Source organism: Strix aluco, chromosome 6 (genome assembly GCF_031877795.1).
Source record: "Strix aluco isolate bStrAlu1 chromosome 6, bStrAlu1.hap1, whole genome shotgun sequence".
Taxonomy (NCBI): Eukaryota; Metazoa; Chordata; class Aves; order Strigiformes; family Strigidae; genus Strix; species Strix aluco.
Window position 1 is genome coordinate 29468431 of NC_133936.1, and position 27341 is coordinate 29495771.

The 27341-nt window shown below is 39.3% G+C and overlaps 1 protein-coding gene across 2 annotated transcripts in view; it reads left to right on the forward strand.

The window, feature by feature from the left end:
- The window catches only part of PARD3B (par-3 family cell polarity regulator beta), a 431776-nt gene that overhangs the window by 332874 nt on the left and 71561 nt on the right, over positions 1–27341 (forward strand). For both annotated transcript variants that reach the window (XM_074829348.1, XM_074829347.1), the window contains exon 20: positions 16049–16345. In XM_074829348.1, the coding sequence (XP_074685449.1) occupies positions 16049–16345 (297 nt within the window). The remainder of the gene's footprint in view (positions 1–16048; positions 16346–27341) is intronic.

The window sequence follows — 27341 nt, forward strand, 5'->3', positions numbered from 1 at the left end:
TCCAGTTGCTACAGTGCTGCTACTGGATATGCTTAGCCAGTGTTGAAGTATTTAGTTTATCTAAGTTAAGTAGTGTCAGGAGAAACTTTGTACCATTTGTTTTAAAATTTCTGTGCCGTGTCCTTCATTTTGCCAGATTGATGAGTGCCTTTATTTTAAACTGCTGACTCCCAATTTGGATACTGGCAATTTGAGAGGTATGTGTCCTTCATTTTAAAGAAGCCAGTGTCTTTTATTAGGATCCTGGCAAGCTAAGAAGCATGTATCCCATCTGTTAAAGGGCCAGTGTCATTTACTAAAATGTTGGCAGGCTGCAAGGAATGAACCCTTCTGTCTAGAGGTCTAACGTTCCAATTGGACACAAGATAATTGTTCTTAATATTTCTTTAGCATTGTATGCTTTTTTTTTTAAATTACCATCACTGATTGACAGTAACTTGGTAAGGCTGCATAAGAAACTGGCAGCTCAATATCTTCATCATTCTGGTTTCTCTAGTAATGATTTCAGTTTTGACCTGGAAGAGTTTGTGACTGAAATGGAGAACAGCAGGTGTGTTGAAGTGGATGAACCAAGATGGTATTTTTAACTCACATATTTGATTCTTCTTCCATAATACGCAAGAATAGAAATATCACATGTTTTTATCAGGTAATATATCTTATATGTTTGGGGGATTAAAATTAAAAAATAAAAATAAAAACCAGAAGAGGAGCAAAGGAATTTTCCCTTTGTTATCCTCAAAGCAATGCAACACATGCTGTAAGAACAAGCAATTCGCTTCAACTTTCTAAATGAAGTAAGAGCATGGCTGTATATGTTTGCCCTCATAAGACTGCTGAACCCTGCTTGAGTTGATCATAAAACAGAAGAGACTTTATCTTTCCTAGAGGAAAATTATATAAGGAAGCTAGTTCTCATATGTGGGTAAGAACTGTTTGGGAAATTGATTAAAATCAGTGGAAGGAAACATCACCTGACTTGAAGGTAATTCAGTCCTTTTGCTTAGTTGTTGACTGTTCACCTAGTGATGGTGTTCAGTAAGACAGTAAAGACAAGTTTTATAGCTCTGTCCCAAGATTTAGTAATTCTATAATGTATTTCAAGTCCAAGATTTTAATGCATATATTGGCAAAGAAAACCTTGTAGCACATCTACACCATAGATCTTCTGCTTCTATGACTTCACTAGCTGCAATCCTGCATATTTGGTCTCATATTTATAAAACCAAGCTTCACTGAAGCTTACTAGAACATAGGCATATTTTCAAATCTGTTCTTGTTAAGAGTGAAATGAGTCTATGTTAAAACTACTAGGGATGTAATAGAACAGACTACAGAACTGTTAATGGAAATGTAGCATATTTTGTCCCCTGATACCTGTGAACAAATCCTGTATTTAACAGTTTGAACAAAACACAAATTGCTTTTCTAACATTTAACCTTTCTAGAATTAGCTTAAACACGCACCTAATTTTACCTTTCCAAGATTAGCTGTATAAGTAATTCTTGTTCAGATCCTCAATCCAATTATTATGATCTTAGTCAGGTTTTTTGCTTAAACTTTTTAAAGTTTTAAATGCTGACTGCCTAAACATTTCAGAATCTGTCATACTAACTGATACTACGATTTTTCATCTGACAGTTTTTTTCAGAGGCCAAGCTGTCCATTTTGGATGCTAGTGGAAGAGGTCAGAGTAGTTGATTTTTGGGCTGGGTGTGACAGGATTAATGATAAAGTACATTTCAGCATCTTAGCAGCTGTGGACCTCGCGTGGTTTTGGATGTTGGTTTTGCATGCAATATATGCTTGGCAGCTCTCCAAAAAACAGAATACTGTTCCAAGATCTCAGCTGAGAAATATTTTTCAGTAGGAAGTGCATTTCCAGTTTGCAGGAGTAGGCCATCTCTTGGAGTTTTGCAGAGTTTCTTGATTGGCATTGGATAGGTACAATAATATTTCACAAAATTACAGGAATAGGCTTTCTGTAAAGGATACAGCCTTATTCTGGAAATTTTTTACAAGATTTATAGACGTGCAGAAGTGTCAGGTGTGTTCACTGCACAATTATGGGTTGGCTGTGCAGTACAAACTCAGTGACTCTGGCAGGAAACATCAGATCTTACGTAGGTGTGCTGCATGAGCGTAAGTTCATCGTGCTCAGAATAGGTTGGATTTCCTGCTTGCACAGCGAAGGATTTGTACAGTGCATGTGCAACAAGTCTGGCACATCCAGAATGTGTTAGAGCTAGTAGGCGTATGCAGACAGAGTATACAGCACTCACTCTGTAGTGCAGATGCTTCCCAAAACGATTGGACTTGCTTGCGCATTGGTCCTCAGCATAGATTTGCCTGGCAACTCCTTTTATGGGCTGACAAGTTTCAGATTTGAACCTCAAAAAGTGAAAATAAATCTAGTATTTCGTTAGCCTAGTAATTTTTATTTTCATTTCACGTTGTCCCATTCTCAGTTTTCAGTACAACTCTTTGTGCTGCCTTGTAGCTGCAGTTCTCTGAAGCAGCTCCACATCCTGCACTGAAATGCTGACATCATTATTTTTTTACTGCTTGTATTCCCTAGCAATCTGCACCAAGATCAAGGTCTCATTGTGCTCGTTGCTGTTATGGAGGCTTGGGCCTGACCCCAAGCACTTACAGCTGAGGTAGAAGAGAGAAAATCTAGCAGGGAAAAAAAAAAGCGTCCTGTGGGTGGGAATCTAACATGCAGGCAGTGCAGCTGCTTGTCCAGGTTCCTAAAAAGTCCCTGTCAAGCTAGGAATGTGTTCCAGACCTCAGCCCCAGGCCTCCTTTCTTTTCAAAGCCAGTACTTTATTATATGACTACTACTTCTGCAAGCTTCAAGTGGTTAACAGGAACTTAGGATGTTAAGCATTCCTTCTTTAGTAATAGCATTATCTGTGTCCAATTGAATATGAATTCAGCACTTCCTCCAAATTTCACTATTTAATTCTTCTCTCCCTGTACCTCCCTTAGCTATCCTTGTGCCACTGCGATGCAATGTCACTGAAACTTGACTGGAGAAAGTCAGAATTTCATGACACAGTTCAGGAGAACTGACTTAACTGCTGATACAGTTCTCTGAGGTGGTGGTTTGTCCTTCCTGACACAAGTCAAGTGGTTCATTGGACTGAGGCCCTATTTTAAATAAACGCATCATTTTGTTCATGCTTCAAAGAGTTTGGCTGTAATAAAGCATGTGCTCCAAAGGTCTAGAATCTGCCCATAAAAGGAAAAAGCAAATGCTATGTCTGAGGTTTATTTTGATCAAGCTGACTCAAATCTGTATTTTTAGTGTGTTCTGTGTAAATTACTCAGAATTTATCATTTTAACAAGATGTTCACTATATTATTAAATACTGGAAGAGTTCCTCTCTTTTCTTTCCCTCAAAGGAAGATTTCTCTTCCTCCCTTTCTCCATCTTTTTCCCACTTGTTTGGAATTGCCTTTTCATTTTCTAACATTTGAAAATCATTGTAAAACAAACTGGATAAATATATTGGGCACTTGAGTTTTACACATAATAGTTTGTTTGCCTTTCAAATGCAAATAAAGTGACGTATCAATTGAAAGAAAACTGTTTTTTCCTGTTTGTTTAGGATTATTTTACTGAAATATTCTTGCTGAGACCAAAGTCTCTCTTCCATCAGAAGTGAACCTTTCTGTGACATTAGAATAAAATTTCACAAAATGAAGTGCCTTGTTGAAAATGGGGTGATTTTAAAAAGTGGTGTATGAGTTGGTGAATAAGGAGGCACTCTATGTAAAAAATAATTCCCTGCACTTGTTTGTAGGAGTAGTAGTTTGTTTTGTTAAAAGTCTTGGTTTTGTGGTCCTCATTGGAATTAATTGAGGAAATTTTTTTAATAGTATTAAGTTTTTGAGTAGAGTGTTAGAGAAACAGAAGGAACATCTGGCCCTTGCTTTCTGAACATCTGAACTGAATGCTTAAGTTACAGCAAATCTCAAATTTAGGTAAAATTAAATGGTTTCAGTTTTTATATTAAAGACTGAATTTCCTTTACTTTTCGGAAACCTTCCAGCAACCGAAGAGTGTTTCTCTCTTATCGGCTCTGATGCTTGTTGCCTGTTCCCATAGTTAAAAAATCAATACATATGTTTTTGATATTTGGCAAACAGAGGTTTAATTTTGCAGCTGCAAGATCCCTGTACGAAGGGAATGCATCCTACAGAAATAAAAACATTTAGAGACCACTTATATATGAGAGAATACTTGGGAGTGAAGCTCCATTTCATTTCTGTCAGCATTTGTTTCATTATATTTAATTACAAACAATTTGTATGTTACTGGAAATAAAAATGAAAGCAAGAATAACTGCATGCATGGCAGTATGGTAGAAAAAGCAAATTGTTTTGAATCAAAAGTTGAAACTCAGACTGTTACAAAAATCAAAGTATAATTTTTTGAATGCATAGTACATCTTAGAGCGTGATCATACATACACACATTGTTGCTGACCCCATGTAGCTTTTGTGCCTGTGTCATCCACTTGCCAAGTCTAAATGCATTATTATGGCTGTTTATAGTTCATATTGATCTCTGATAAAATGTTGGTAATTGCTCTCCTCACCATTAAGCTCTGTGTTAAACCACATGTTTTCGGGACTCCTGAGCTTGTGCATCATTATTTATTAAGGGTTAATCCAACATGGTATATCTGTTCATTGAGTATTCGTGACTTTGCAGCACAGCTAGGTCCTGTGGTTTAGACAAAGTGTTGGATGTGATCCCAGTTTTAATACTCCCAATTTATTATAACCATTGAACCCTGATCAGATCACGGATTGGATTGGATCCCAGTTTTTTAAATGTCCCAATTTATTGCTGGCTTGCAACCCTGATAAGAATACATATTTGATTAAGGCTTCAGTTTTCAAAAATTCCAGTTAATTACTTTTAGATTCTTATTAGATCATAGCTGTGTAGTATGGTATGTTGAAGTTATGAAAAAGTTACTGGATGATGTTGCACAGGTCAAGGTCATAGTTTCATTTTGTGCTGACAGTATGAAGTTATCAGATTTCTGTTTATTACTGTGGCAGCACTTGCACTGGACAGGAGGACAGATTAATCCCAACCCATTGATTCTGAATGATTCTCATTTTAGATCTGCTGCTGCTCTGCATACCAGAACATGTAATAAAAGCCTACCACAGAACACTGAAAGATTGATGTTTGGTTATAAGTAGCTGAGGTAGATAGGTCTCACCTACCTTTCACAGGTTGTGATGTGGCATTTAGAATGAAATAGCAATTTTTGAGCTGCTTCATGTGGCTAACCCACTGCCAGGGGACATTTTGAAGACAACATTAGGCTGACAGTTGATCCCAGATTGTCCTAGATCAAGAACATTAAGAATTGAGGATAACAGAGTGGCACGTGAACTGACCTTTAACTATCACAGTACTATTCCAGGTATCAGAAATTAATGTAAATAGCACTTCCCAGGTGTCATAGCCATGTCCTCTAAATTTAAGCACACAAATTCTCATCCAAGCCATTTAGCGTCCTTGGTTTGCCCTTCATTGAGGCACTGGTTTCACTTTGCTGTGGAGACCAGTTTTCACAAGCTCTGCCACCTGCCCACCTAAAAGGTCAGATCAGCTCAGGAGCAATGGTCTGGCTCTTTCTTGCATAAATAGGCCAATGTGTGATTCTTTTCTTTATATATTGGAGTTTTATTACTTGATGGTTTTTAAAATGACACTGTGAAACAGAAATACTGCTGTTAGAAACTTCTACAGCCAAACTAATCAAGTGGAACTGCCCAGTGTACTAGCCAACCTGGGTAGTAAAGTGCTTTCTAGGAGGCAGACTCATGTGGCCTAAGGATTTCTTTGATGCAGTTCTGAATGTAGGTCAGCTCTTGCCTACCCCCAAAATCAATAAGGGCATAAGAATGACTTGGAAGCTGCATTTCATTCCTTGCCCTTCTATATGTGATTTATGACAGTCTATCATAAATCTTTGGCATGCAGTTTGAAGTAATGCCACAACACAGAATTCCTGTTCTCATACTCCCTTACCTACAGGATGAAAATGAGAATACAACTTGTGAGGTTAGTCAGGCAGGAAATCGGTTTGGATGTACAATTCTCCATAGTGATCTTAAACCAAAATACCTGAAACTCTTAAAGCTTTGTCTGCTCAGTCAAAGATGAGTTTTGCTTTCTAATCCAGGACTGTTAATTAGAAACAACCTGTGAATCCCAGACTGTTCCTGTTTTTGAACAGAGAGATTCTGTTCAATAGGTTCCAGGCTCAACGTCGTATGTGTAGAATAAAGAAATGTGCATGGAATATCATATCCCACGGAGCTAGGCTTGCTCCTTCCACTTACTAGGATTTCATTCAAATGAAGGCATAATATTTATGCAATGGTAGAGATGGTTGTGTGAACTCAGGAGGTCTCACTAGCTAAGTGGAGCTGCGAGTGTCCATGCAGGAGATGTTCCAAGAATACCCAGGTACTGAAAGAGGAGGCCCCAGGGACTCAGTAGGTGTCAGTCTTCTGGGTCTGTTCTAAGCTACCTTACTGCATGTGGTTGTGGATGCTGGGTATTCATGAGGTGTCAAATCAATGTTGTGTCTTCCCAAGGTCATTACAGCGTCTCTAGTACTTTTCTTAAGACAGTGTTACAATCCTCAGTATTTTTGACTGATATCTACTACAGCAATTGCTAGAGCTGAGCTAGTCAGTGGTAATCAATAAGTTCATAGACCGATGTCTCTGTCTCCCCATAGTTTTTCTGCAGGTATACTGCAGTAACTTTATACTTCTTCACTGTTTATCTGATGAATTTATCTTAAATAATTTGCTTGATGTCTTGAAGGGGTGAATCTGTAGCTTTGACTGCAATTAATATTGTTTCCATTCCTGACATTACGTTCCCAATGACTAAAATATAAGCAAAGTTAAATCTTGCTTTCTAGGAGTATTCTGTTATTTTTATTATCTTTTCATGATTATTTGTTCCAGAATGAGCTAACGTTAGCAAAAGGGACTCAGGTATGATGTGCACAGCACCTTATTTTTTAATGGGAAAGTACAAATTACAGCAGCCTGAGAATTCCTCTAAATCAGTGTTACCTATGGTCTGCAAAGTCCCTGCAGACTCAAGACCATGTTACAGGAGGAGCTTGGAGCTCTTACAGACATCAGAACATCTCAGGTGAAAGATGCCAAAGTAATTTTGACAAACAGGAATGATTCTACTATCTAATCCACATTGTCACAAAACAAGGAACATCCTGTTGACAGGAGACAGAGCAACCTGATCTGTGCAGTCAGACTTGAGCAGGGTGACCTTCAGAGGGTTCCTTCCAACCCTAATTTTTCTGATATTGTGACTTCAAGAAATAACTCAGGATAGTGGTGAGTAAAGAAAATTGCATAATGTAGTAAAATACAGAATATAATATACCTGGCTTTTCCAATAGTTGGCTTTCTGTAATCTGCTGCATTTTACCCAGTGTACAACCAATGTGGACAAAAGAAAGACAGAAAAACTTACTCAGATTTAACAGCAAAGGTAAAATCCTGTTATCATTGAAGTTCATGGGGTGGGGGAAAATGCACTGACCTCATTAGAGCCAGGATTTTCTTTAGAGGGCAGGATCCTGTGTAAGTTGGTAATCGCTCCCTGTCACCTCTGAAATAAATGGAAGAACATTAAGACCTCAGTCTTGTCTATCCAAAGCTCACACTCCTCATTTTGTGGTATGAAAGGGCTATGTTTCATCTTCAGTTTGTCATAATCTTAAATTTTAAGGTCACTGTAGCTCTATCTCCTTCTTAGATTTTTCTTTTCTCTGTTTCTTTACTCACAGCCTCCCAAATGCAGCTTCTTTGATCAGTTCAGCATTATATAGGTATGGGGTAGTTATCTAGAACAGGCAATGTGTTATGTTTAGCCCTGGTGGTTTTTTTATCATTGGGCTGGTTAATGCTGTTATAAGATCTATCTAGTTTAGCCTGAGTTACAGTCTCTTACTCCCTTGAATTTGTGGCTTGCCTTTTTTTATTTCCCAGACTGTTTCTGTTCTTGTTTACAATTACAGATACTAATTATGGGGGAGAAGATGTTCAAATCCAGCACAATAGAATGAGCTGGAATGAAGAAATGCTTGCATAGCTTATGGGGAAGATGTTTTTGACAAATATGCCACAGTAGAATACCCTGAAAGATAATACTAAATTAGATATTGTTTGAGGCTTGATGAGTCCATATCAGATGTCCTCAATGTACTGGCAAGAGGTAGATTTTTATTTTTTTATTTTTTTTTTTAGCTATGAGATTTGCATGCCTCTAGAGTTTTCCTAGGTGATGGCTGAAAAAATACAAACGAGTCTTTTCCTGATAAAAGATGCAGGTTTGAATAAGGTTGTTAATGTCATTATAGACCATGTCCGTCTGAAAAATGATTACAAAAAAAAAAAAAAATTAAAAGCACTGTCCTGAAATTATTTCCTCAGTGAAATATAGCCATTCCCATCAGTGATTATAGCTTATGAATATCTGAAAGCAGGATGTATTCAGTCCACTGTTATGTAAATGAATGAAAATACAAGATTTTAGTTACCAAAATATATTTTGCTAGCAGCTAGAAAGGAATTAAAACATTAAACCCAATGGAAATCTAAGTGACCTCCTGCAGAAAAAGGCTGCTTTCCTCTAGACAAGCTGTTACTCAATATATGTATGAATTAGGTAAATGAGAGACAAAAGGAGAAATGTTATGTAAAATCACAGTTGAAGTATTAAGATACTAAATCAGATGTAAATTGAGTAATCATTACAGTATGTAGATCTCGGGGAGAGTCACATGAGTGGGGAAAAAAGCAGTGCAGCAGCTTTTATTCTGCTGTTCACAAGAACACCCAAATGAGTGGAAGAATGTTTAGCATCTCAATAATCTCAAAAGACTTAAAGGATCAGGTCCTTTTTCAGAGTTTAGGTATACCTCAAGCTGATTGTATGCACACTTGCTTACCTGCTCTTATTCTGGTCCTCTTTTTGTGAACAGAATAGAAATTATCCTAAAAGACCTATAGCCCTGTTTCTGTTACACATTTGTTTTTGCTTATTATTTGTAGTTTTGACCTGGGAACATCTTTCATTAGCCAGCATCTTGCTCATTCATGTACCTGTTTGCACTTCCACAAAGTCTATTGCTTTTAATCCACCATACAAGAAATGTTGCTGTATTTATCTGAAGTATAAACAAGGTCCCTTTGTGAAATACGCTGTTTTGGTCAGCAGCTGCATTTTCTGTCCTGTGTTCGACTATTTACATAGGCACCTTGGTGCTCAAACCATGTCATTCTTTGTGCTCTGCTCAGTACTAAGCACATGGTCAGTGCATGGTAAATAAAAAGACATTGCATCACTTCTACGCTTTTCCTGGAAAGTCAGAGGAAACAGGATGACCCAGAACTCATGAGGAGTGCAAAGAAGGAGTTCAAACACCTCAGGAAAGGTTGGCTTTTTTGTTGTAGGCCTATTTTAGTCAGTTTTCCCCATCCGAAACTGTTCTGATGTGAAGTGCAGCCTTGCAGTTCTCCGAGTAAGAGAGCCCATGGTATCTTCTGGGCCAAGCTTCCCACCTGCAGTTTTTGCACTGTGACCAGATTTAGTAGCTGTTGGTGCCACTGAGTTGCTTCTCAGGCCTCCTGTTGGGCAGCAGTCGCCCTGTCCCTCCCTTGGGGGTAGCATAGCCAAGAGGACATGCTGCTTTGAGTTTTGTCATAATCCAAGGTGACAGTTTGTTAGACTGACTGACTCATTGTGCAAAGCTCCTTTTGAGCTAGGGCTGGTGATGGGCCTCCAGAACTGCAGGTTGGGCTGCATCCAATATCTTGCTGTTTGTTCCCCCCTGAAGGCGGTCTTTGGCTTCCACGGCTTTTAATGACCCTGGCCTTCTTTGGGCTACTGTGCTGGTAACATTAAGTCCTGCGTTTTCAGAGGCTTAGAGCACGGGTTTTAGAAGCTTCAGCATTTTCTTGTCCCCCACTTGCAACCTAGCCACTTACCCAGCTTCTTCCTAGTGGGCCAAGAGATGAGGAGTATGTCTTATGGCTTTTCCTAGCCCTCTCATTCCATTCCCAAAAGCATTTCTGGGTCTGCTCCAAAAGTCATTTCTGCTCAGGTCTTCTGGAGTTTTCTTGAGGTGGTCCGTATCCCTTCCTGCAGCTGCCTCACTCTGCGTGTGCTGCAGTCTTTTAATCCAGCTTTTGCCTGTCAGTATCTCTGTCACTGATGTCAGGCTAAAGCGTTTTACATTGTGTTTGTCACAGGCGGTGAATACATATGTGGTCATTGACAGTAGCTCAGCAGAAACACAATAACTTGTTAAGCCACAGTAACTCAATCGTGTGTCTGAGATGCAGCTGGAAGGAGCTGTTTGGGCTGTTAACCCTTTTATGGCTGCTGCACTCTAGGTTCATGCATCTTTTCATGTTTTAGTACATGAGAAATCACCATATGTGATTTGTGTGGATATGTCAGATAGGAAGATTGTTTGAAGTACAAATGAGAGCATTTCCTTGAATAATAGTTCTGGGGATGTGTTCCTGAACAGTATGTGAGGTGTAGAGAAGTGTTTTCAAAAGACCATGTCCCACTTCCAGAAGTACGTTAGGTATATAGGATCCTGTCTTCATGGGACTTCTACAAATAGGATGCAACATGTTTTGGAAATGTTACCTATAGTTCTATTGAGGTTATATATTTTATCAAACTTTTTTTTTCTGAAATTATTTGTTGTCGAGAACAGTTCTAGTGATAGCTAGTGGGTCTTGAAAGCAACAGAAAATATTAGGATAGGATGCGTGTTTGGATGCTATTGACAAAAAGATGGGTCACAGAAGAAAAAAATAGGGTATTGTTTGATATGGCACTTCTGTTGCCTGTCCTCTGGCTGCTTGTGTGCAAAGGTTGTGTTTTTACAGAAACACAGCTAAGGGAAGTTGATGTAGTTGTCGTGCACTGATTTAACTGGAGAGCATGGTGTTCAGGTGTCGGAAGAAAGCAAGCAGGATTGATATGGGATACCCAAAAGGAAATATATCTAACTTCCCTTCGTTCTGTGTAAGTTTTTCTTTTCCCTTTCCCTCACCAGGAAGTTTGTAGAAACTTTAGTGCTACACTAAATTGTTCAGATGGTGACCTGTGCCTCTCCTCATCTCTGGTTTCACTGCCAGCATTGTGGTGCTGAGTGACATTTTATCTTTTGTCACAAATTTGCACCAGTTGTTTAACCAGACCCATCCTGTGCTGCAAGTTTGGGGCTCTCTTGTAGTAATTGCTTGTTCTGGTTGCTATGTGTTGATTTGGAAGAGATTTTTTTTTTTTTTTTTTGTGATGGGGAGTAAAAATACTGCTGTTTCAGATAGGGATGAATGCAGAGCGAGGTGGAGAAATGGTAAATTACTAGAGTGGGATATAGCAGAAGTAGTCTGCTTAGCAAGGTTGGCAGAACATTCTAGGAGTGATGGAAGGAACAGCACATTCATTTTTTGTGTCTCAGTAAAGAATTCCTGGGCACCTACTGGGATGTGCTATAGAAAAGACTGCTTTAAAACTGGGTGAAAAGATGATGCTGAAGTACAGTGAGATATTTAAAACTTCACAAAAATACAAAGAAATGTCAAAGATGAAAAACATAAGAGAAGGCATGGAAGGACAGGTAAATAGAAAGAAAGAAAAAACAGCCATATGATAGTTTATTTCCCTATATTTGAACATTTTGACTGAAATGAAAAAGAGATCACTGAGCAAATTCTATAGATTTGTGTGGAAGAGCAGAAAGGAAACAAGAAATATTAATACAATTATAATAGCCACATTGAAAAGATGAAACATTGATCATGAAGAATTTCACATAACCTGGTATTGACTGGTCCATATAATATAGAACGGAAATAATTGTTCTTGAGCAGGTTCAACTTATAATAGTGGCAGCGATTGAAGATTGCATTCAGAAGAAGTTGAAGAAGCTAGGCTTATTCACAGGAACAAAAGAAAATTGTAGTGACCTAATTCCAGCTTTTGTTGTGCAGAATATACCAGTATTGATAGCAGGACAAATTACTCTCACTGTCAGACATGAAAGCAAGATTCACGTGATGCTGCTGTGCTGCACTACTCTTGCTTTCAAATAGGTCTTAAATACCTCAGGGACAGGTGATGTATTGGTCTAAAGAACATTATGGCTCATCATTTTCTGAGAAACTGCTGTGACTCTCCTTGGGACTGTGTGCCATGCCTTCTGCTCTAACATGTGATAAGAACATTCTTTGAAATGCAGAGTCCTTCTGTTCTTCTGCCTGCATCATCCCACATGGACCTGTGTGTGTCATGAAACTTGTACCTCATATGATACATCCCTGCACTGATGTCTGTGTTTAGGCTTTTTTGGTCACTAATTGAGGATGAAGCCCTCCACGGTCTCCCAGATTTTTAAGAACATTCAGTCCTTTTTGCAGAGTTAATCTGGAAGACAGCAACAATCTCGAAGTGCTTTATGCATTTTAGTAGAAGAGCAGGAGGATAATCGGAGGCAAGGACTACTACTAAACTGACAGTTATTGAGTGCAGGAGCTAACAGTTACTTGGGTGATTATTTTTTTAAAAAACAAAGATAGTGCCTTCATTTTTACATTTCTGACATAATCCCATGTGGGACATGTAAAATATTAATCCTTCTGCAAGAGGGTTTCTCTTGAAGTGCCTGTATGTATAAAAGATGGAAAACAGCAGTGTAGACCTCCCTCCCTCCCTGCTTCATTGATGTCTGAGGCCTTATTTGCAATGGAAATCCACCCCCGTCCTTGTAGTACGAGTGCTCTTGGATGATGAGCTACCTGAAAAGGCTGGGTTTTATGTGAATGGACCGAGTGATAACTTTGTCTCAAATTCCTTTGTGAGAACGATGAATGTGGTGTTTCACTCACGAACATGGGAAGACTGGTTCCCTCCACCACTCCCTGCTACATAATCTCTCTTTTATCTTTATTCACAAACCCTTGGAAAGGCTTTGTACACTTTCAGCTGCTCTCTAATTATTACTCATTTGCTAGCAATGGATTGTGGTTTAGACAGAAATGCAAGCTGACCACTGTTTTTCAGTTTCTGTTTTCATATACAGCTCCTCAGTGTTGACTTCCCCCCGTGCCACTGTCCATTGCTTTATGAATAAAAGCATGACTTTTACCAACGTCTGTACTAGTGTCACCATTAGTTTTACAAAGAATAAGTTGTATGTCCCGTTGTTCCACAAACGCCATTAAACTCTCACTGTCCCAAGAAGCCATCAGCCAGCTAAGCCAGTGCAATTGGCAGTAAAATGAGATAATATGTGCCTTACTAACTGAATTTATCACATACTGACACCAGGCTATGCCCTCCATAAGATTCCATATGAATTGTGCAGAATCAAAGGCTCATTTTGAAGTCTGCCACTTCATCAAGACACTGCCTTACCCTGGGTGAGGTTGCACTTGAGGATAGCTCCTATTCTGACCCAGACCACCATTTCAATTCAAAATAGGGAGTGTGTGTGACATAAAAACCTGAAGCAAAAGAGAAATGGAGTGAAGGTTACAGAAGGAGGACGTGATTGTGTGGGAAAAAGAATGTCCAGGAAGAAAAAAGGAGAAATTCTTAGGAATTCTTAGGAAACCTCAGGGTAGAAACCTGAGAGGTGTTAAGGATATAGATGCATTGTAGCTTATTTCTTCTTATCATCCTTTCATTTCTAAGAATTACGGTAGTAAATTACATTAAGGCTTTGTGAGTATTTTTAATGATAAAGAAAATTAACTAACTGGGCTGAGATCAGGAACTTGCGGAAAAGCAGAAATGGTGTGTTAGGAAGATATTATTCTCTCACATAGTCTTTATAGTAAAATATTTCATAGAATCATAGAATATCTCAAATTGGAAGGGACCCATAAGGATCATCAAATCCAACTCCTTGCTCCTCACAGGACAACCTAAAACTAAACCATATGACTGAGAGCATTGTCCAGATGCTTCTTGAACTCTTGACAGGCTTGGTGCTGTGACCACTTCCCTGGGGAGCCTGTTCAGTGACTGACTGCCCCTCTCAGTGAAAAACCTTTTCCTGATGTCAAATCTGAACTTTCCCTGGCATAGCTTCATTCTATTTCCTGTGTCTTGTTGCTGGTCACCAGAGAAAGGAGATCAGCACCTCCCCCTCCACTGCCCTCCTTGAAGAAGTTATAGCCTGCAGTGAGGTCACCCTTCGGCCTTCTCTGAGCTGAACAAACCGAGTGACTTCAGCCACTCCTTCTAAGTCTTGCCCTGGAGGGCTTTCACCATCTTGGTCACCCTCCTCTGGACACACTCTAATAATTTGATGTCCTTCTTATATTGAGGTGCCCAAAACTGCACACAGTACTCAAGATGGGGCACACCAGTACTCAAGTACTAGAGAGGAGAAAGGTCATCTGCTTCACTGAGGAAAGGCCAAGTGGATAGTGGGCACCCCCCTGACTGACAAGGACTGTATCATATGCAGGCTCATCCTGCTGTAAAGTATGACTGCATTTTAAGTGTTAAAAAGTAGCATCACCTCTAGATACATGCTAGCACAGTTAATGGAGAGGTGTAACTGGAAAGCATGCATGATACACTTCGATGTACTCAAGCGTATGTGTAGAAAGGCATGTTGTTCTCATTTTAATTATTTGTGAACCTTTTTAGCTACAAATTATTTGAAGAGTATTAGCATTCATTTTGATTGTACAATTCTAATGAAACAAAATAAATGGTATGAATCCCATTCTGCACTTAATAGCTCCTGTCTGTCAGACTGGAAACTCCCAGTGTGCTCACCTCTGTTTCTTTAGGGAACCGTTTTCTCCATGTCTTCTAAAGACTTTCTCCAGAACATCTTCATTTTTCACTGTGCAGAGTCCTGAGGCCATTATGCTTTACTGGGATAACCAAATCTGCTAGATGCTTTTTACTTATTTACTGGTACAAATGATACTGTTCTTTCTGTGATGCTGCTGTACTTCAGATACAGTCAACAGCAAATGTTGACTACTTCTGTCAGGCACTGCATCTCTGTATCTGTCTTCCATTCTTTGTTTCTTCCTTCATGCTCCGTTTTTTTCTGTAAACGCTATTTATTACATACTGTGGTCAGCATTTTGCCAGATCCATCTCACTGCATTTAATTACGCTGTGTTGAAGAGTAGCTGAGCAGTTAACAGAAGTTGCATGCTCACAGAGCCTTGCTATAGGTTTTTTTTCTCCCGCATGAATGTTGAATCATTGAATATCAGCTGAGTTTGAAATTTACCTGAATATGTTTTACTGTTCCAAAGAGATTACTCAATGGCCCTGATTAGCAGCAGCATTTTGTAATACCACTTAAGGCTTTATCATCGTGGAGTACTGCCAGTAATAGTCTTTAATTCACTTATATGTACCAATTCATCTCTGTCAGGTTTCTATTAATTTCTTTGCTGTTTTACTTTGTCCCTATCCCCTGTATAATAAGCCATGATTTTCACATTTATGTAGCCAAAATAAAATTTAAAAAAAATTAAATCTTCAGCAAATTAACTGTGGTCCTTTGATTTGAGACAACTGTGCCATCTCTCCATTTACGTTCACATTTAATCCACTTTTCACAAGTTAATGTATTTAGGAGAATCTAGGTGGCTCAAGTGACCAAGGGGCAGTAACAATTTTCCTGGCTAATTTAGATGAAAAGTTTCAGGATTGGGTATATTAACTGCAAAGTGGAGGATAGGTGTAGAATTAAAACTGTATGTGTTCATGCACACACACATGTGCATACACATTGTGAAAAGCCACACTATATTCAGCATTATTTTTTTTCATCAGAATGATGACCAGTCCAAACAGGTGAGTTCAGGGTTGGCACTCCAAATGTCTGTGATGAATCAGTGTCTGTGATTGCTGTTGAAGCACATCCAACTGTATATTTGTTCTTTCTTTTTCATTGTAAGGATTGGTGCAAAGCATCAGGAGTTACGGCAAAAGCAACTGAGAGGTCTGAGTGATTATTCTACTGGTCCTGGAGGACCTGACATTGACGATGATGAGACGGATCCAAATTATGCCAGAGTAAACCACTTCCGAGAGACTTATCCAGCAGCAAGCGTCTACAGGCCATCATCACCAGCAGTAGCAGAAACCTTTGTATTTCCACGTGATTCTTCTTCAGCACCAATGGAGAGGGAGCACTTGGAAGGACTGTATGCAAAAATAAACAAGCAACACTATCCACAGACTCCTGGTGACAGGTAATATTGCCACCCAGCATTACAAACAATGATAGCATGGTGAGGAGGGAGCCTGGGGCTAGGCAGCAGGGGGCTGTTCAAATGCCCCAAACCCCTGTATTTACTGACTAGAAAGCCATGGATTTCTTCCTAACCAAAACCACGATTTGCTGCAGCAGTACCCCCAAAGCATTTGAGCAAGGCAGCAGTCAAACAGAAATCATTAAAGAAAAGTCCATATTTCACAAACAGAATGAATGAACTGACTCCAGTCCAATTCCTGCACTGCTGAGAGAGTGTTTTTCCCTCTTTCAATTGGGAAAAGTTCTTACCCTGCAGCAAAAATAATCTTTGTTTTCAGATCCCTTTCGATCCTGCTGATCATCAAGTGCCTGTTAGTAACAGGTTTTGTATGATAGCATGATATATTGCATATGTTTATGGTTTAGTTTTCCCCAGCTGTGTGATATTACGCACTTTCAATTAGGTTGGGGAGAGGACTGGGAATCATGGCATTTTTATGCAGACTGTGAAGTGTGGCTTCACAAGACTGATTGCCTTTCACAGCCTTTCCAATAACCAAGTGGGAAGGAAAGAGCAATTTTTAATCCTTACTGTCAAGCTTCCAGGTTGACAGCATTAAAGAAAGATGGTCAAGTTTTTCCCTGGGTTAAAAAGAATACAGAAATTCCTTTGAGTTGATGATGTACCCACTATTATGATGATTTTAAAACTGGTTGCATCTGGAATTTGGGGCTAAAAGAGAGTAAGACTTCATTACTATCATGGCATTAATATATCAATGTTGAGTTTTTTAAAACCAGCCTATGAGTGTGTAGGCAAGATATACAAGTCTATGTGAAAAGAAGAGCTGACAGAGTAAGACATGGGGGACTTGAGGAATTGTTCACGCTTTGAGATCATATTACAATCTGTAGTGTCTCCCCATAGCCTCAATCTGTGCTATGTGATACCTCGCTTGTTAATTTTGGAGAAATATATGAGCGCAGATATAGGAGTGTTTTCAGTTTGTGGCATCATAGTACTTTAAAAATGTCTACTGAGTCATTGTTATAAATAGTAGTGAAAGACTTCTGATATAAATCTAAGTTTGTAGTGGGGAATGGGCCAAGTATCTCTCTTTTTCACCTAAATACAGTATGGTAGAGATCTTTCCAAACAAAATGACATTGCTAATTTTTTTCTTCCACATTATTAACTCTTCCCCTACAGCATAAGAGTGAAGAGGGTGAAATAAAGAGGTAGTGATTATAGCTTTTTGCCATCTAGAGGGTTTTGTTTTACTAGAAAAGTCTTGAGGCAATTGTCGCTTAAGTCACACGAACATTTTTGTATAGCGAAGGGATCAGAAACTGAGTTCGTACTAACTCAATAAACAAAGATCTGAGAATTCATAGTAGGAGGGAGTCTCAATTCAGGTTCATGTATTTTTCAAATATAAATATATACAGATGTAACTAAGTTGGAGTAAGACATTGTCATAAAGGTTGCTTCATAATTTCAGTTTTAACAGGACTTTACAGCTTTACATTTTAAAAATGTCATCAGTTTTCAAGTGTGATCTGTACATTGTTCTTCCATGCAGCAAAAAGAAATGCTCAAGTCTTTCCCTCTGGCCTGTTTTATTTGATTGTTTGCATTGTGGTTGAATTACACTGAATGAACTCTTGACTTGCTGTGTGGACAAGATTGAAGTCCCAACCAGGTTTGGATTTGGTGTTGGGATCCTAGATTTTAGTGTGGTTTTAGCTGTAATTGCATGACAACATGATAACTCAGTGAAAAAATAAAACCAAAACATCTAACAGGCAAGCAAACTTACCTCATATCTGATCCTGTGATCAGAAGCCACACTGAGAGGCTGTTCCATCTGTGTTGATTCCGTTCTAAAGACAAACAGTCCACAACAACTTCGCTTTGTTGAATTCCTCAGGCTTATAGAGGCTGTTTAACCAGATTAGGAAAAAATAGGAAATGTGGGATTCTTATTAGGCAGCCTTTGTTCTTTTTTTAAATCTTTCTTCCCTTTGTCTCAGAGACAAAAAGGTTGTTGTTATTCGCCAGCAGAAATGTGCCAAACGTGAATTTATGCAGCGGGTCCTGAGGTCTCAGCCAGCAGTTGTTGAATATAGTGGTAACTTCAGGCAAGGAAATCTTTCTGTTCTAGAGGGAGAGTATTGAAAGGAGAAAGAGATGTGGAAAGAAAAACCCCTGGATAACATGTTAATTACAAAAACAAATCTGCTTTCAAGGGTCAAGTATGAAAACTACCTTGTCTGCCTTAAAATGATGGGAAAGGGCTATAATGGATGCTTATTAGCCAAACCAAAGTTATTTTGTGTTTGCAGGGCTGAACATTTATCAACACATTTGTCATGTAATAGCTCATGCTTTGGTCTTACTAACGCATGCATGCTCTCTCTCAAAGTGTTGCTATTAATTTTACTTTAGATGGATGGCTTTTTCTCCCACCTCTGACTTTTGTAACATAGTGTGTGGAGACTTGATCAGTGACTAAAGTAAATGGGTTTTGGGGTAGAAGGGGGATTTCAGCACAGAGAGAATGGATTATTTCATTTCAGTCTGGAAATTCCAGTTATATGTCATTATGATACAGAATTAAAACTCATCATTTGAAACAAGAAGATAATTTTTATTTTATTTTATTTTTACAGAGGAATGTATTAACATAATTAATGGATTTTAAAATTTGGAGGCCATTTGTAAAGTAAGAAGCTTAGTGAACAAATGAGTGCTGTTCACAATTTCCACACACTTACTTATCTTCCCTTTTCTCATCACCAGAATCCCATCGAGTGTTCCTGGTTCATTCTTCTCAGTAGATTTGCAGTTTAAACTGAGAATATCCCTCAGTGTGCAGAAAAGCAATAGGCTGCACATGTATGAAGTCTGTTGCTTTAATCACTGTGAAACATGTTTGCTGCCTCCAAGCACTGCCCCTCAGGGCACACACAGACCTGCTTCACATTGCTGCTTGCATACTAACATCCCCTTTACCTTACGCGTGCATCTGGCAGCTCAGAGGTTTTTTTGCTTTGGGTTTTTGGGAGATTTGCTTTGTGTCTTATTTGCAACTGTTGTGTAACGTTCTTCTGCACTGCTTCACAATTGTTGATTTTCATTCCGACGATGACTGTATTCAGTGAAATAGATGTAATTTTTTGTGTATATTTTGCTGAAAGCTTTGGAATTCTTAACTAAGAGAGGTGCTATATAAATGTAAATTGTCCTTATTAATGAATATAGTGAAAGCATTAGCATGATCAGTGTATTCTGTGAATGTTAAGTTAAAGAGAGTGAAAAAAAAAAAAGCTGGCAAAAATCACACATTTCTTTGTAAATCAAGCATTTCTGTGTTTATTTCTAATTAGCCACAATTTTCTGTAATGCAAATGGCATCCCAAAGCGCAGTGCAGCCTGCACAGCCACCTTGTGCAGCTGGGGAACTTGCAGGGTCTTTGCCTGAGACGCTATATGTTTCCCCAGCCTGCGACAGAGGCTGGGTGATCTGTGCCCCATATGTTCCTGAAACGAGTGATAAGTCACATCTCTCTGAGTTTAGTCATCAAGGCTGTATCATGACAGTGCTAAGTTGCACCATGGCAGAGCCTAGGTGTCAGACCAAAGCCAAAAGAGCATATGCACAACACTGTTATCACTTAAATGTCAGGCATGTCACATGGTGCAACCCTGTCTCATGTTTCGAATAAGCAATTTCCTCTTTTTTCCTCCTTTGAACATGGTGCTGTCAAGTATATCCAAACACCCCGAGTACATCTCCGGAAAGGTTCTGAAGACTTTGCTCAACTTATTTCCTCAGCCCAGAACTATGAAACATTTAAAGTCTGATGCCAAACTCATTGCCAAGTATAATTCTTCATTTATTTATGTGTCTTATCTTGGGGAATTTCAAAGTGCTGGTCTGACAAAAACGAACAGAGTTTTCCTTTGTTTAGTGAGAATAGATTCAGAGCTGTATCTTGTTGCAGATTTCAAAAAATACTAATAAAAAAACCCAGCACTATTTTATTACATAGCAGTAGAATCCAAAGCCCCAGTCTGATCCAGCTTTCTGGTTTTGGAGATGCTATGCTGGGTCCCACTGTGCAAGATCTTGTACTCTACAATGTTAATTAATTAATTAAAAAATTGATCTTTCTTATTTCAGTGTAAAAGGTTTCTTATGGAAACTCACACTCTTCCAGAATGCTCAATCTAGCAGCATACAAAGCTGAAAATGAGAAAATGAAACCCATACCTTGGAGCAACCCTGGCTCTGCCCCTCACATCCCACCCTGCGAGCTGGCCAGAGTCATGAGAGAGAGGGGCAAGACATTGAGCAGTCTGCCTCTCCCTGGAAAGGACCAAAAGAAAAATTGCTGTGCATGTCCTGAGAAACCAAATGGCAAATGTAAACTAAGTGTAAGCATGAGAGGAGAGGAAAAAGGGTCCAGAGTTTTGAAATTTAGCAAAGGGAGCATTTTTTACTAAAAAGCAGGCTAAATGCTTGTCTTTTGGGCAGGTGCAGGTCACTCCCATCCTGCTCAGTCCAAGGCCATAGGAATCCAGAGCTGCACAGAAAAGGCTTTGTTCAAAAAGGGCATGTTAAGGTTGCCCAGATATGTTACTTAGCCCTATATGTCTCAAGTTTTCTTGGTCTCACTTCAATGTACTGTGGGCATTGCTCATTGTCCATCCATGTACACCACTTTTTATTACTGACTAGCAAAAAAGCAATCCACTGCTGTAGAAGTGGATGGTCCTTTAGTCAGGAGTGATTATTATTTAAGATGGATATGGTGGAGGCAAGGTAGAAATTGAATGAGGCTGTGTAATATTTATGTACCATTTGCCACTGTACCTTGTGTTATGGTGGAAAGAGGATTGTGGTCATGCCTTGGAATATTTTGATTTGCAAAGTGTGAGAAGTTTAAGCAAGACATACACTCTCTTTTGCCATATAGCCTCTTCTGCTTGGTGTCCTAAAATCATCTACACTGTTTCCCTGTCCTATACTACCCTATATCCCCTGAGACTCTCCTCTGATTCCTCTGGAATTTATTCTTTCTGAAACATACCGCAGGGACTTCTGAACCTTTGGTTGTGATCCAGTCATTGTTCCCCATAATGTTAAAACCAGACACTCAATGTTCAACAACTTACTGTCCTTCCTGGCTAATAGATTTCTGATAACAGTTAAATTCAAACTGGCATTGGCAAGTACAGCGGAGGTTCAGTGGTTCCTGGGGGCTCCTAGTAGAGCTGTCCTGCTCATGGAAGCCCCTTTGGCCCCCAGTTCCACAAAAGTGTAGGTTGTGCCATTGAAGTTACTGTGGTTTTTTGCTCCTGATACTATTTGCAATTTTCTTCCTCAGAAAGTATTGAATGGCTGCGGCATACTCACTGTGCTAACTAGGGAAAATGTTGAGTGACTGGATTTCTTGGGACATGTTTAAATGAGCCTTGGTTTTATTTCCCACCTATATGAAAAAAAAATAATCTACTGGTAAAATTCAAGAAAAGCTACTTTAGAGATAGACTTCAACGTGCTATTTCCCAAGAACCCCTCATCCAGATCCTCCCAACTTTGGGACCCTAACCCCACAATTCACTTCTCATGGAAAACCCAGATTTTGTGGAACTTGGGTGACCCTGAGCATTTTAGAGTGTGTCTAAACAGAAGGAAGTTGTCAAACTTTAACTAGAGCAGAACTGCCACTGCCATGTAATGTGTGCATGCTTGTTCGAGGCCGTGCATTCTTCAGTAGAAATAAATTCTGTCAGGGATAGTCACAAATCTGCCTGCATGCATCCTGCCTGCTAGGGTTTGCATTTGGATCACCTCACTTATTGACAGAAGTGTAAAATTTTATATACTGCACTCCCACAACTCCCTTGTGACTGTCCTGCTGCAGATGCTGGTGAGCCTGAGTTTTGGCAGCTGTGTTAAGCATTCAGGTTTGTGGGGGTTTTCTTCCCCTCCAGCCCTGTCTTTTCTTATGTGATATATTACTGCATGGAATTATTTCACGTTAATTCTGCCTGTTTATTGGTAATGTCCCATTCTTTCAGTCATTTGGATGCAAATGCAAAAGATAGGTCCCTGGAGAAAGAGCAGGTCTGTTACTGGAAGATGAGACCATACCAGAGGATACAGAGTGGAATGCAGATGGTGTTGTCAGCCTCTTAAATGTACAAATAAAGACAAAATGAGATTGTCCATGCAGCTGGAATGAAATCATATGGCCTTGCATGTGTTCCTGCCATAGCATATTTCCTAGTGTGAGCAAGAGATGCTAAATTCTGTCTTATGCAGGATGTCGTTTGACCAAAAGCCCATACTTGCTCCTTTAATGAGCAGCAGAATAATGTGTGTATGTATTAACTTTTCTTTGCACAATATTTTTTTTTAACAAAACACCATTTAATTTTCAATGCTAATATGTGTGTATGGTTAATTAAGAAGCCAGGCTGGTAAGCTCCAAGAAACAGAGAGGAAGATCATTATACTTCTGCTCATAGATAGCTATTTGTGAACCAGCTGATAATGTGCAAAATTAAGATTTCGTAAGTGGCATTTTAAATGAATGGTTAATGGCTGAAGATTAATTAAACAGTCAGAGTTGTTCAAAAGAGAAGCTGTTAAAATCTTGTTTATAGGCCAGTCACTTCCATACTTAAAGTGCAAACCCTAATAGCATGTGGTATTTCTGTTTAGCGGGCAAGCAATCTAAGTAGGATATTTTCCTTGAACAAGGAAGTCTACCTTACTGGATACACAGTGTGGATGGATTGATGTAGCATTGTGTACTATGTTTTCTTCTTCCTAAGTCGTAGTTGTCTGGTAGCAGCACAGACAAAGAAATGCATTTCTTCTGAGAATTTGGTAATCTTAAATAAAATTGCTAAATCTTATTTTAATTAAAGTGTAAGGGACATGGTTAAGTCTGATGTGGTTCTATTTTCCCACTACTCTCCAGTAGTCTGTTCTACTTCATATACTTTAGGGTTTTCAAAATGCCCAGCTTTACATTGCTCCAGGTTGTCTTCTGTCAGAATGAGTCTCTTTGGCCCCATCATTAGCCTTGCAGAATTGCTCTAGCTAAGAAAAAAAAAAGGTATGTTTTCAGTCAGGTTTATTCTGTACTGCAATTCTTGTTAAATGATGAATGTTAACCTAATCCCATTTCCCTGATTGAAGCGAAACAACAAGCAGAAGGTCATTATGCTGCTCACAGTTGTAAGGCTTGTCCTTCCAGCAAGTCCTTTGCCAAAAAATTGTTTGTTTTTCTTTTGTTTACCCTTTCTCTCAGCCCAGTTCCCAATTTTTTTGTTAACTATCTGCTGGTTTTCCCCCAGCTTCTTGACACAGTCATTTTGCCTTACGATCTACTAGCTTCTGGTTATTCAGGTAGTTCCAGAGAAAGCCCTGGTGACTTGGCCTTGTGCAAGCTTTGCCGTGTAGCCCAGTGTAAGATGAATCTGCATTGCTGACCTCAGGGAACTCACACTCTGTCCAAAACCATGACTTTCAAAAAATCCTCTCCTAAGTTTTTTCCTAGCTGCTACTAGTTAAGTGGAAGAAAGGGATTCTTTCATTCATTGCAGAGATAATCTTGGTTTAGTAAAACTTGACAAGTAGATGAGGGTATGGGATTTTGTTGTGCTAGACCTTTAAGTCTCTGCATACTATGAATCTGTCTTACTTGGAGGTGGACCAAGTTGGACATGAGGAGCACAGACTAGCTCATGTGTATGAGCATCCGAGTGTTCAGACTCCAGGTGATGGCATGGGCTCACAGCAAGCTCTGTCCTGACTTTTCACTTTGGTTGAGATAAATTAGTGGCTTCTGGTCAAACTATTTTTAAAAAAATAGTCAAAAGTTTAGTGGGAGACAAAAGAATCATTTCCCAAAAATCTTAAAGTAATGGACAAAGCATTAAGTTTAGAGGAGAGGAAAAAAGGGCTATCACTGCTTCAAAATGCTGAGTAGCTCCAATTAAGAGAGCAGTGATATCTGTCTAGTAAGGATGGAGAAGTAACTCTTAGATGTGACAGGGGAAATGAGTGTAGACTGACTGGAGTCATGAGAAGTGTTTTCAGTGTCTTCACTTCTGTTTGAGGTTATCCAAGGTCAGTGGGACCTGTGCTAACAGGTTCCTCTGAGCTACAGGTAAAACAATCCCCCAGCCCTCCTCCTCATTCAGCAGTGAGGAGCATTACTGAGTCTTTAGAGTCCTCAAGTGACATCCCACAATTGCTCATATGTTCTCAAAATAAACACTCGATTGGTTTTCTCAGTTGACCAGGAAACTCCTAGAACAACTGAGATGACTGCAGCACAGGGAGCCATGGGGCCCACCTCAGACCACCAAGAACAATGCAGTAGCTCTGGTAGGGTTCTCCAGCATGACTGCTCATGTCCAGGCAAAGCGCTTAGATCTGTATGGTACTCATACAGCTTGACTGTGTAGTAGAAACCTTACAGTGGAAACTGTTGTCATCTCTACATGTCCATAAGATGTAGGAAGTTCTTGCCATACACATTTTTCTGCAGTCCTAGTTTACCTGGACTTTACAGTGTCAGATCTTTAAGATTTTTCTGCTTATCTTAATTCTTCTGTTCCACTGAGTGACTTAGCTTTCAGCATAATGAGATATAAAAGATCTAACAGGGCCACAGATCTGACCTCAGAGTGAGTCGATGGGAACCTTCTCATGGAGGGTTCAAGAACCTAATAGCAGGATAAAACAACTGCTCCTAGAAGAGTCCAGGACCTTGCTCCCTGCTTGTGTCAAGATGCCAGGGGTGAAAGGTTACTCAAGCACTTAGTAAGCAGCATTGCTGACAGCAAGTATAGGCAGAAGCATGAACAAGATCTTTTGGTTAGCAGAAAACTGTAAGAATTGATGTTGTTTGAAAAGCTGAAAATCACTCAATACTGTGCTAGCAAAAATATTGGGAGGACTGATGAGATGTGATGGAAATGGCTTAATAGACAACAAGATGCTGAATAAAAAGCGAATAATTGTGATTATTGTCTGACAGCTGTGCAGAGCATATAGTCAATGACAAACTCTAAAATGTGCTATTTTTCAATCCATGATCACAAATCCACTGGCACAGACAATAATCCAAGGGGTCATAGTAAACCAGGAAATAGTTTATCATTTCATCAGCTCAAGTCTTCTGACGTAGTTAAGGTGGTGTATTCTCTGAACCTCTGTGACTGTTCTTACATTCCCACAAGGACACCTGACACCATATGGAGTCCACATGTACTGTGGCTAAGGAGCAGTTTCTCTGGCAGGCCATGCAGCAGTAGAGCATTTGTTGATGTTGATCAAGGTATCAGTATTGATCTTGGGATGTGCTAAGAGAATTGTGACTATTTTGTGCAGAGTGATGTTACACTTTCATAGAAAATGAAAAAACTTGTCTTAAACTACATTGTGGCCTGCATCTGAGAGAAAGTGAGGTCTTTCATGAAGACAGAGGGACATGAGAAAATCATGTGCTTCAGATAACCACGCTGGTTATCTTTTTTTATCACTAACTTGTCCTTGATGTCTGGAAGCCATTTTTATAAAGCAGTGGAGAGCAATTGCATGAAAGATTTTATACTCTTCAGTTGCCTGCAAAACAAGTAGCTGCCTTCATTTTTTTCATTCCACTAAGCTGAAGTGAAGAAAACCAAAAAACAACTCATGATACAAAAGATGCAAGAGAAGAGTGAGGGTGAGATGTCTAGAAAGTGCTAAAAATGAAATAAATATAACATATTTGTAGAGCAGTAAATGTCCTCTTTATTTTTTCCTGTTCTTGTTTCTCTCCAGTTTCCTACTTCTGTACCAGTAGGTCAGTGTGACAGTTTTGCAGTGTCACACTCTGTTGAATCTGCACTCTGGGAGTTTGTTAGCCCCTTCCCTTCAGTGTCTTGGAAGCAGTGAGGAGAAACAAGAAAGAGCCAACTAATGTTTTAACATTTCAAACAACGTCTTATAGTTCAGTCTTTAACCTATGTTTATGGTTTAATTTCTTCATTCACTTAAAATTTTAATCTTAAATAAATTTTTCAGCATAATAGTATCTTAGGGGCATTTCTTCTCAAACCAGTATTAGCTAGAACATGTCCTTCAGCTGTGGAGTTTATCTGTTATAAACACTTCTGCCCTTAGGCTTTGATGCCTTACTTAGTCCTGGATATGGTTATTACCTTGTACATGGGAATCAACCACAAATTATCATTATGGTACTTACATAAAATGCATGGAAAACAATTGTTTTGAGACTGGCCCATATGTTTAGGCATAGAACATGTTTCTAATGCAAGTGTTGTACATGGCCTGGCAATTGAAAAGTAAGCAACAACGCACCTTCAGAGGGATGAAAACACATTCAAAATGTGGTCTGTCTTGTGGCAGGATGGGGAGAGGGTAACTATTTTTTTTATGCTTGAGTCACCATAATGCTCAATAATTGTCTGAAAGGACTGCTTTAATTGAGCACTTGTATGCTGTAAGTGTGCTGCTGACCAGGGGACCTGAATTGCTGCTTCTCTGCACTCAGGTAATGACAGGGGAGGCCTTCTGCAACTGGAGTCCCTGCTTTACATATCAGCAGATACTTCTATAACATAACATAGGGGTGTGAGGTTGTGGAGGAGGGTTGAGGAACACCATCAGAGCAATAAACCCGTTCCTAATTGTTATTGATTGTCAGTACACAAATAACAAGCAGACGGTCTGAATTCTTTCACCTGAATAAGGTGGAGTTTTCTTCCTTTAACATCTTCTGCTGTCCCTGATTTGAAAAAAAACAGGACACAATTATTGTGTGCCTCTGTATACAATGGCAATGTTTAAGCAGCAGCTGCTTCAGAAAGGGAGAGTAAAGGGGACTGGGGGGGGGAAGGGATTGATCTTTCCCTCCTTTTCTCTGTAAATACCACTGTCTGCATCACTGGTGATTCT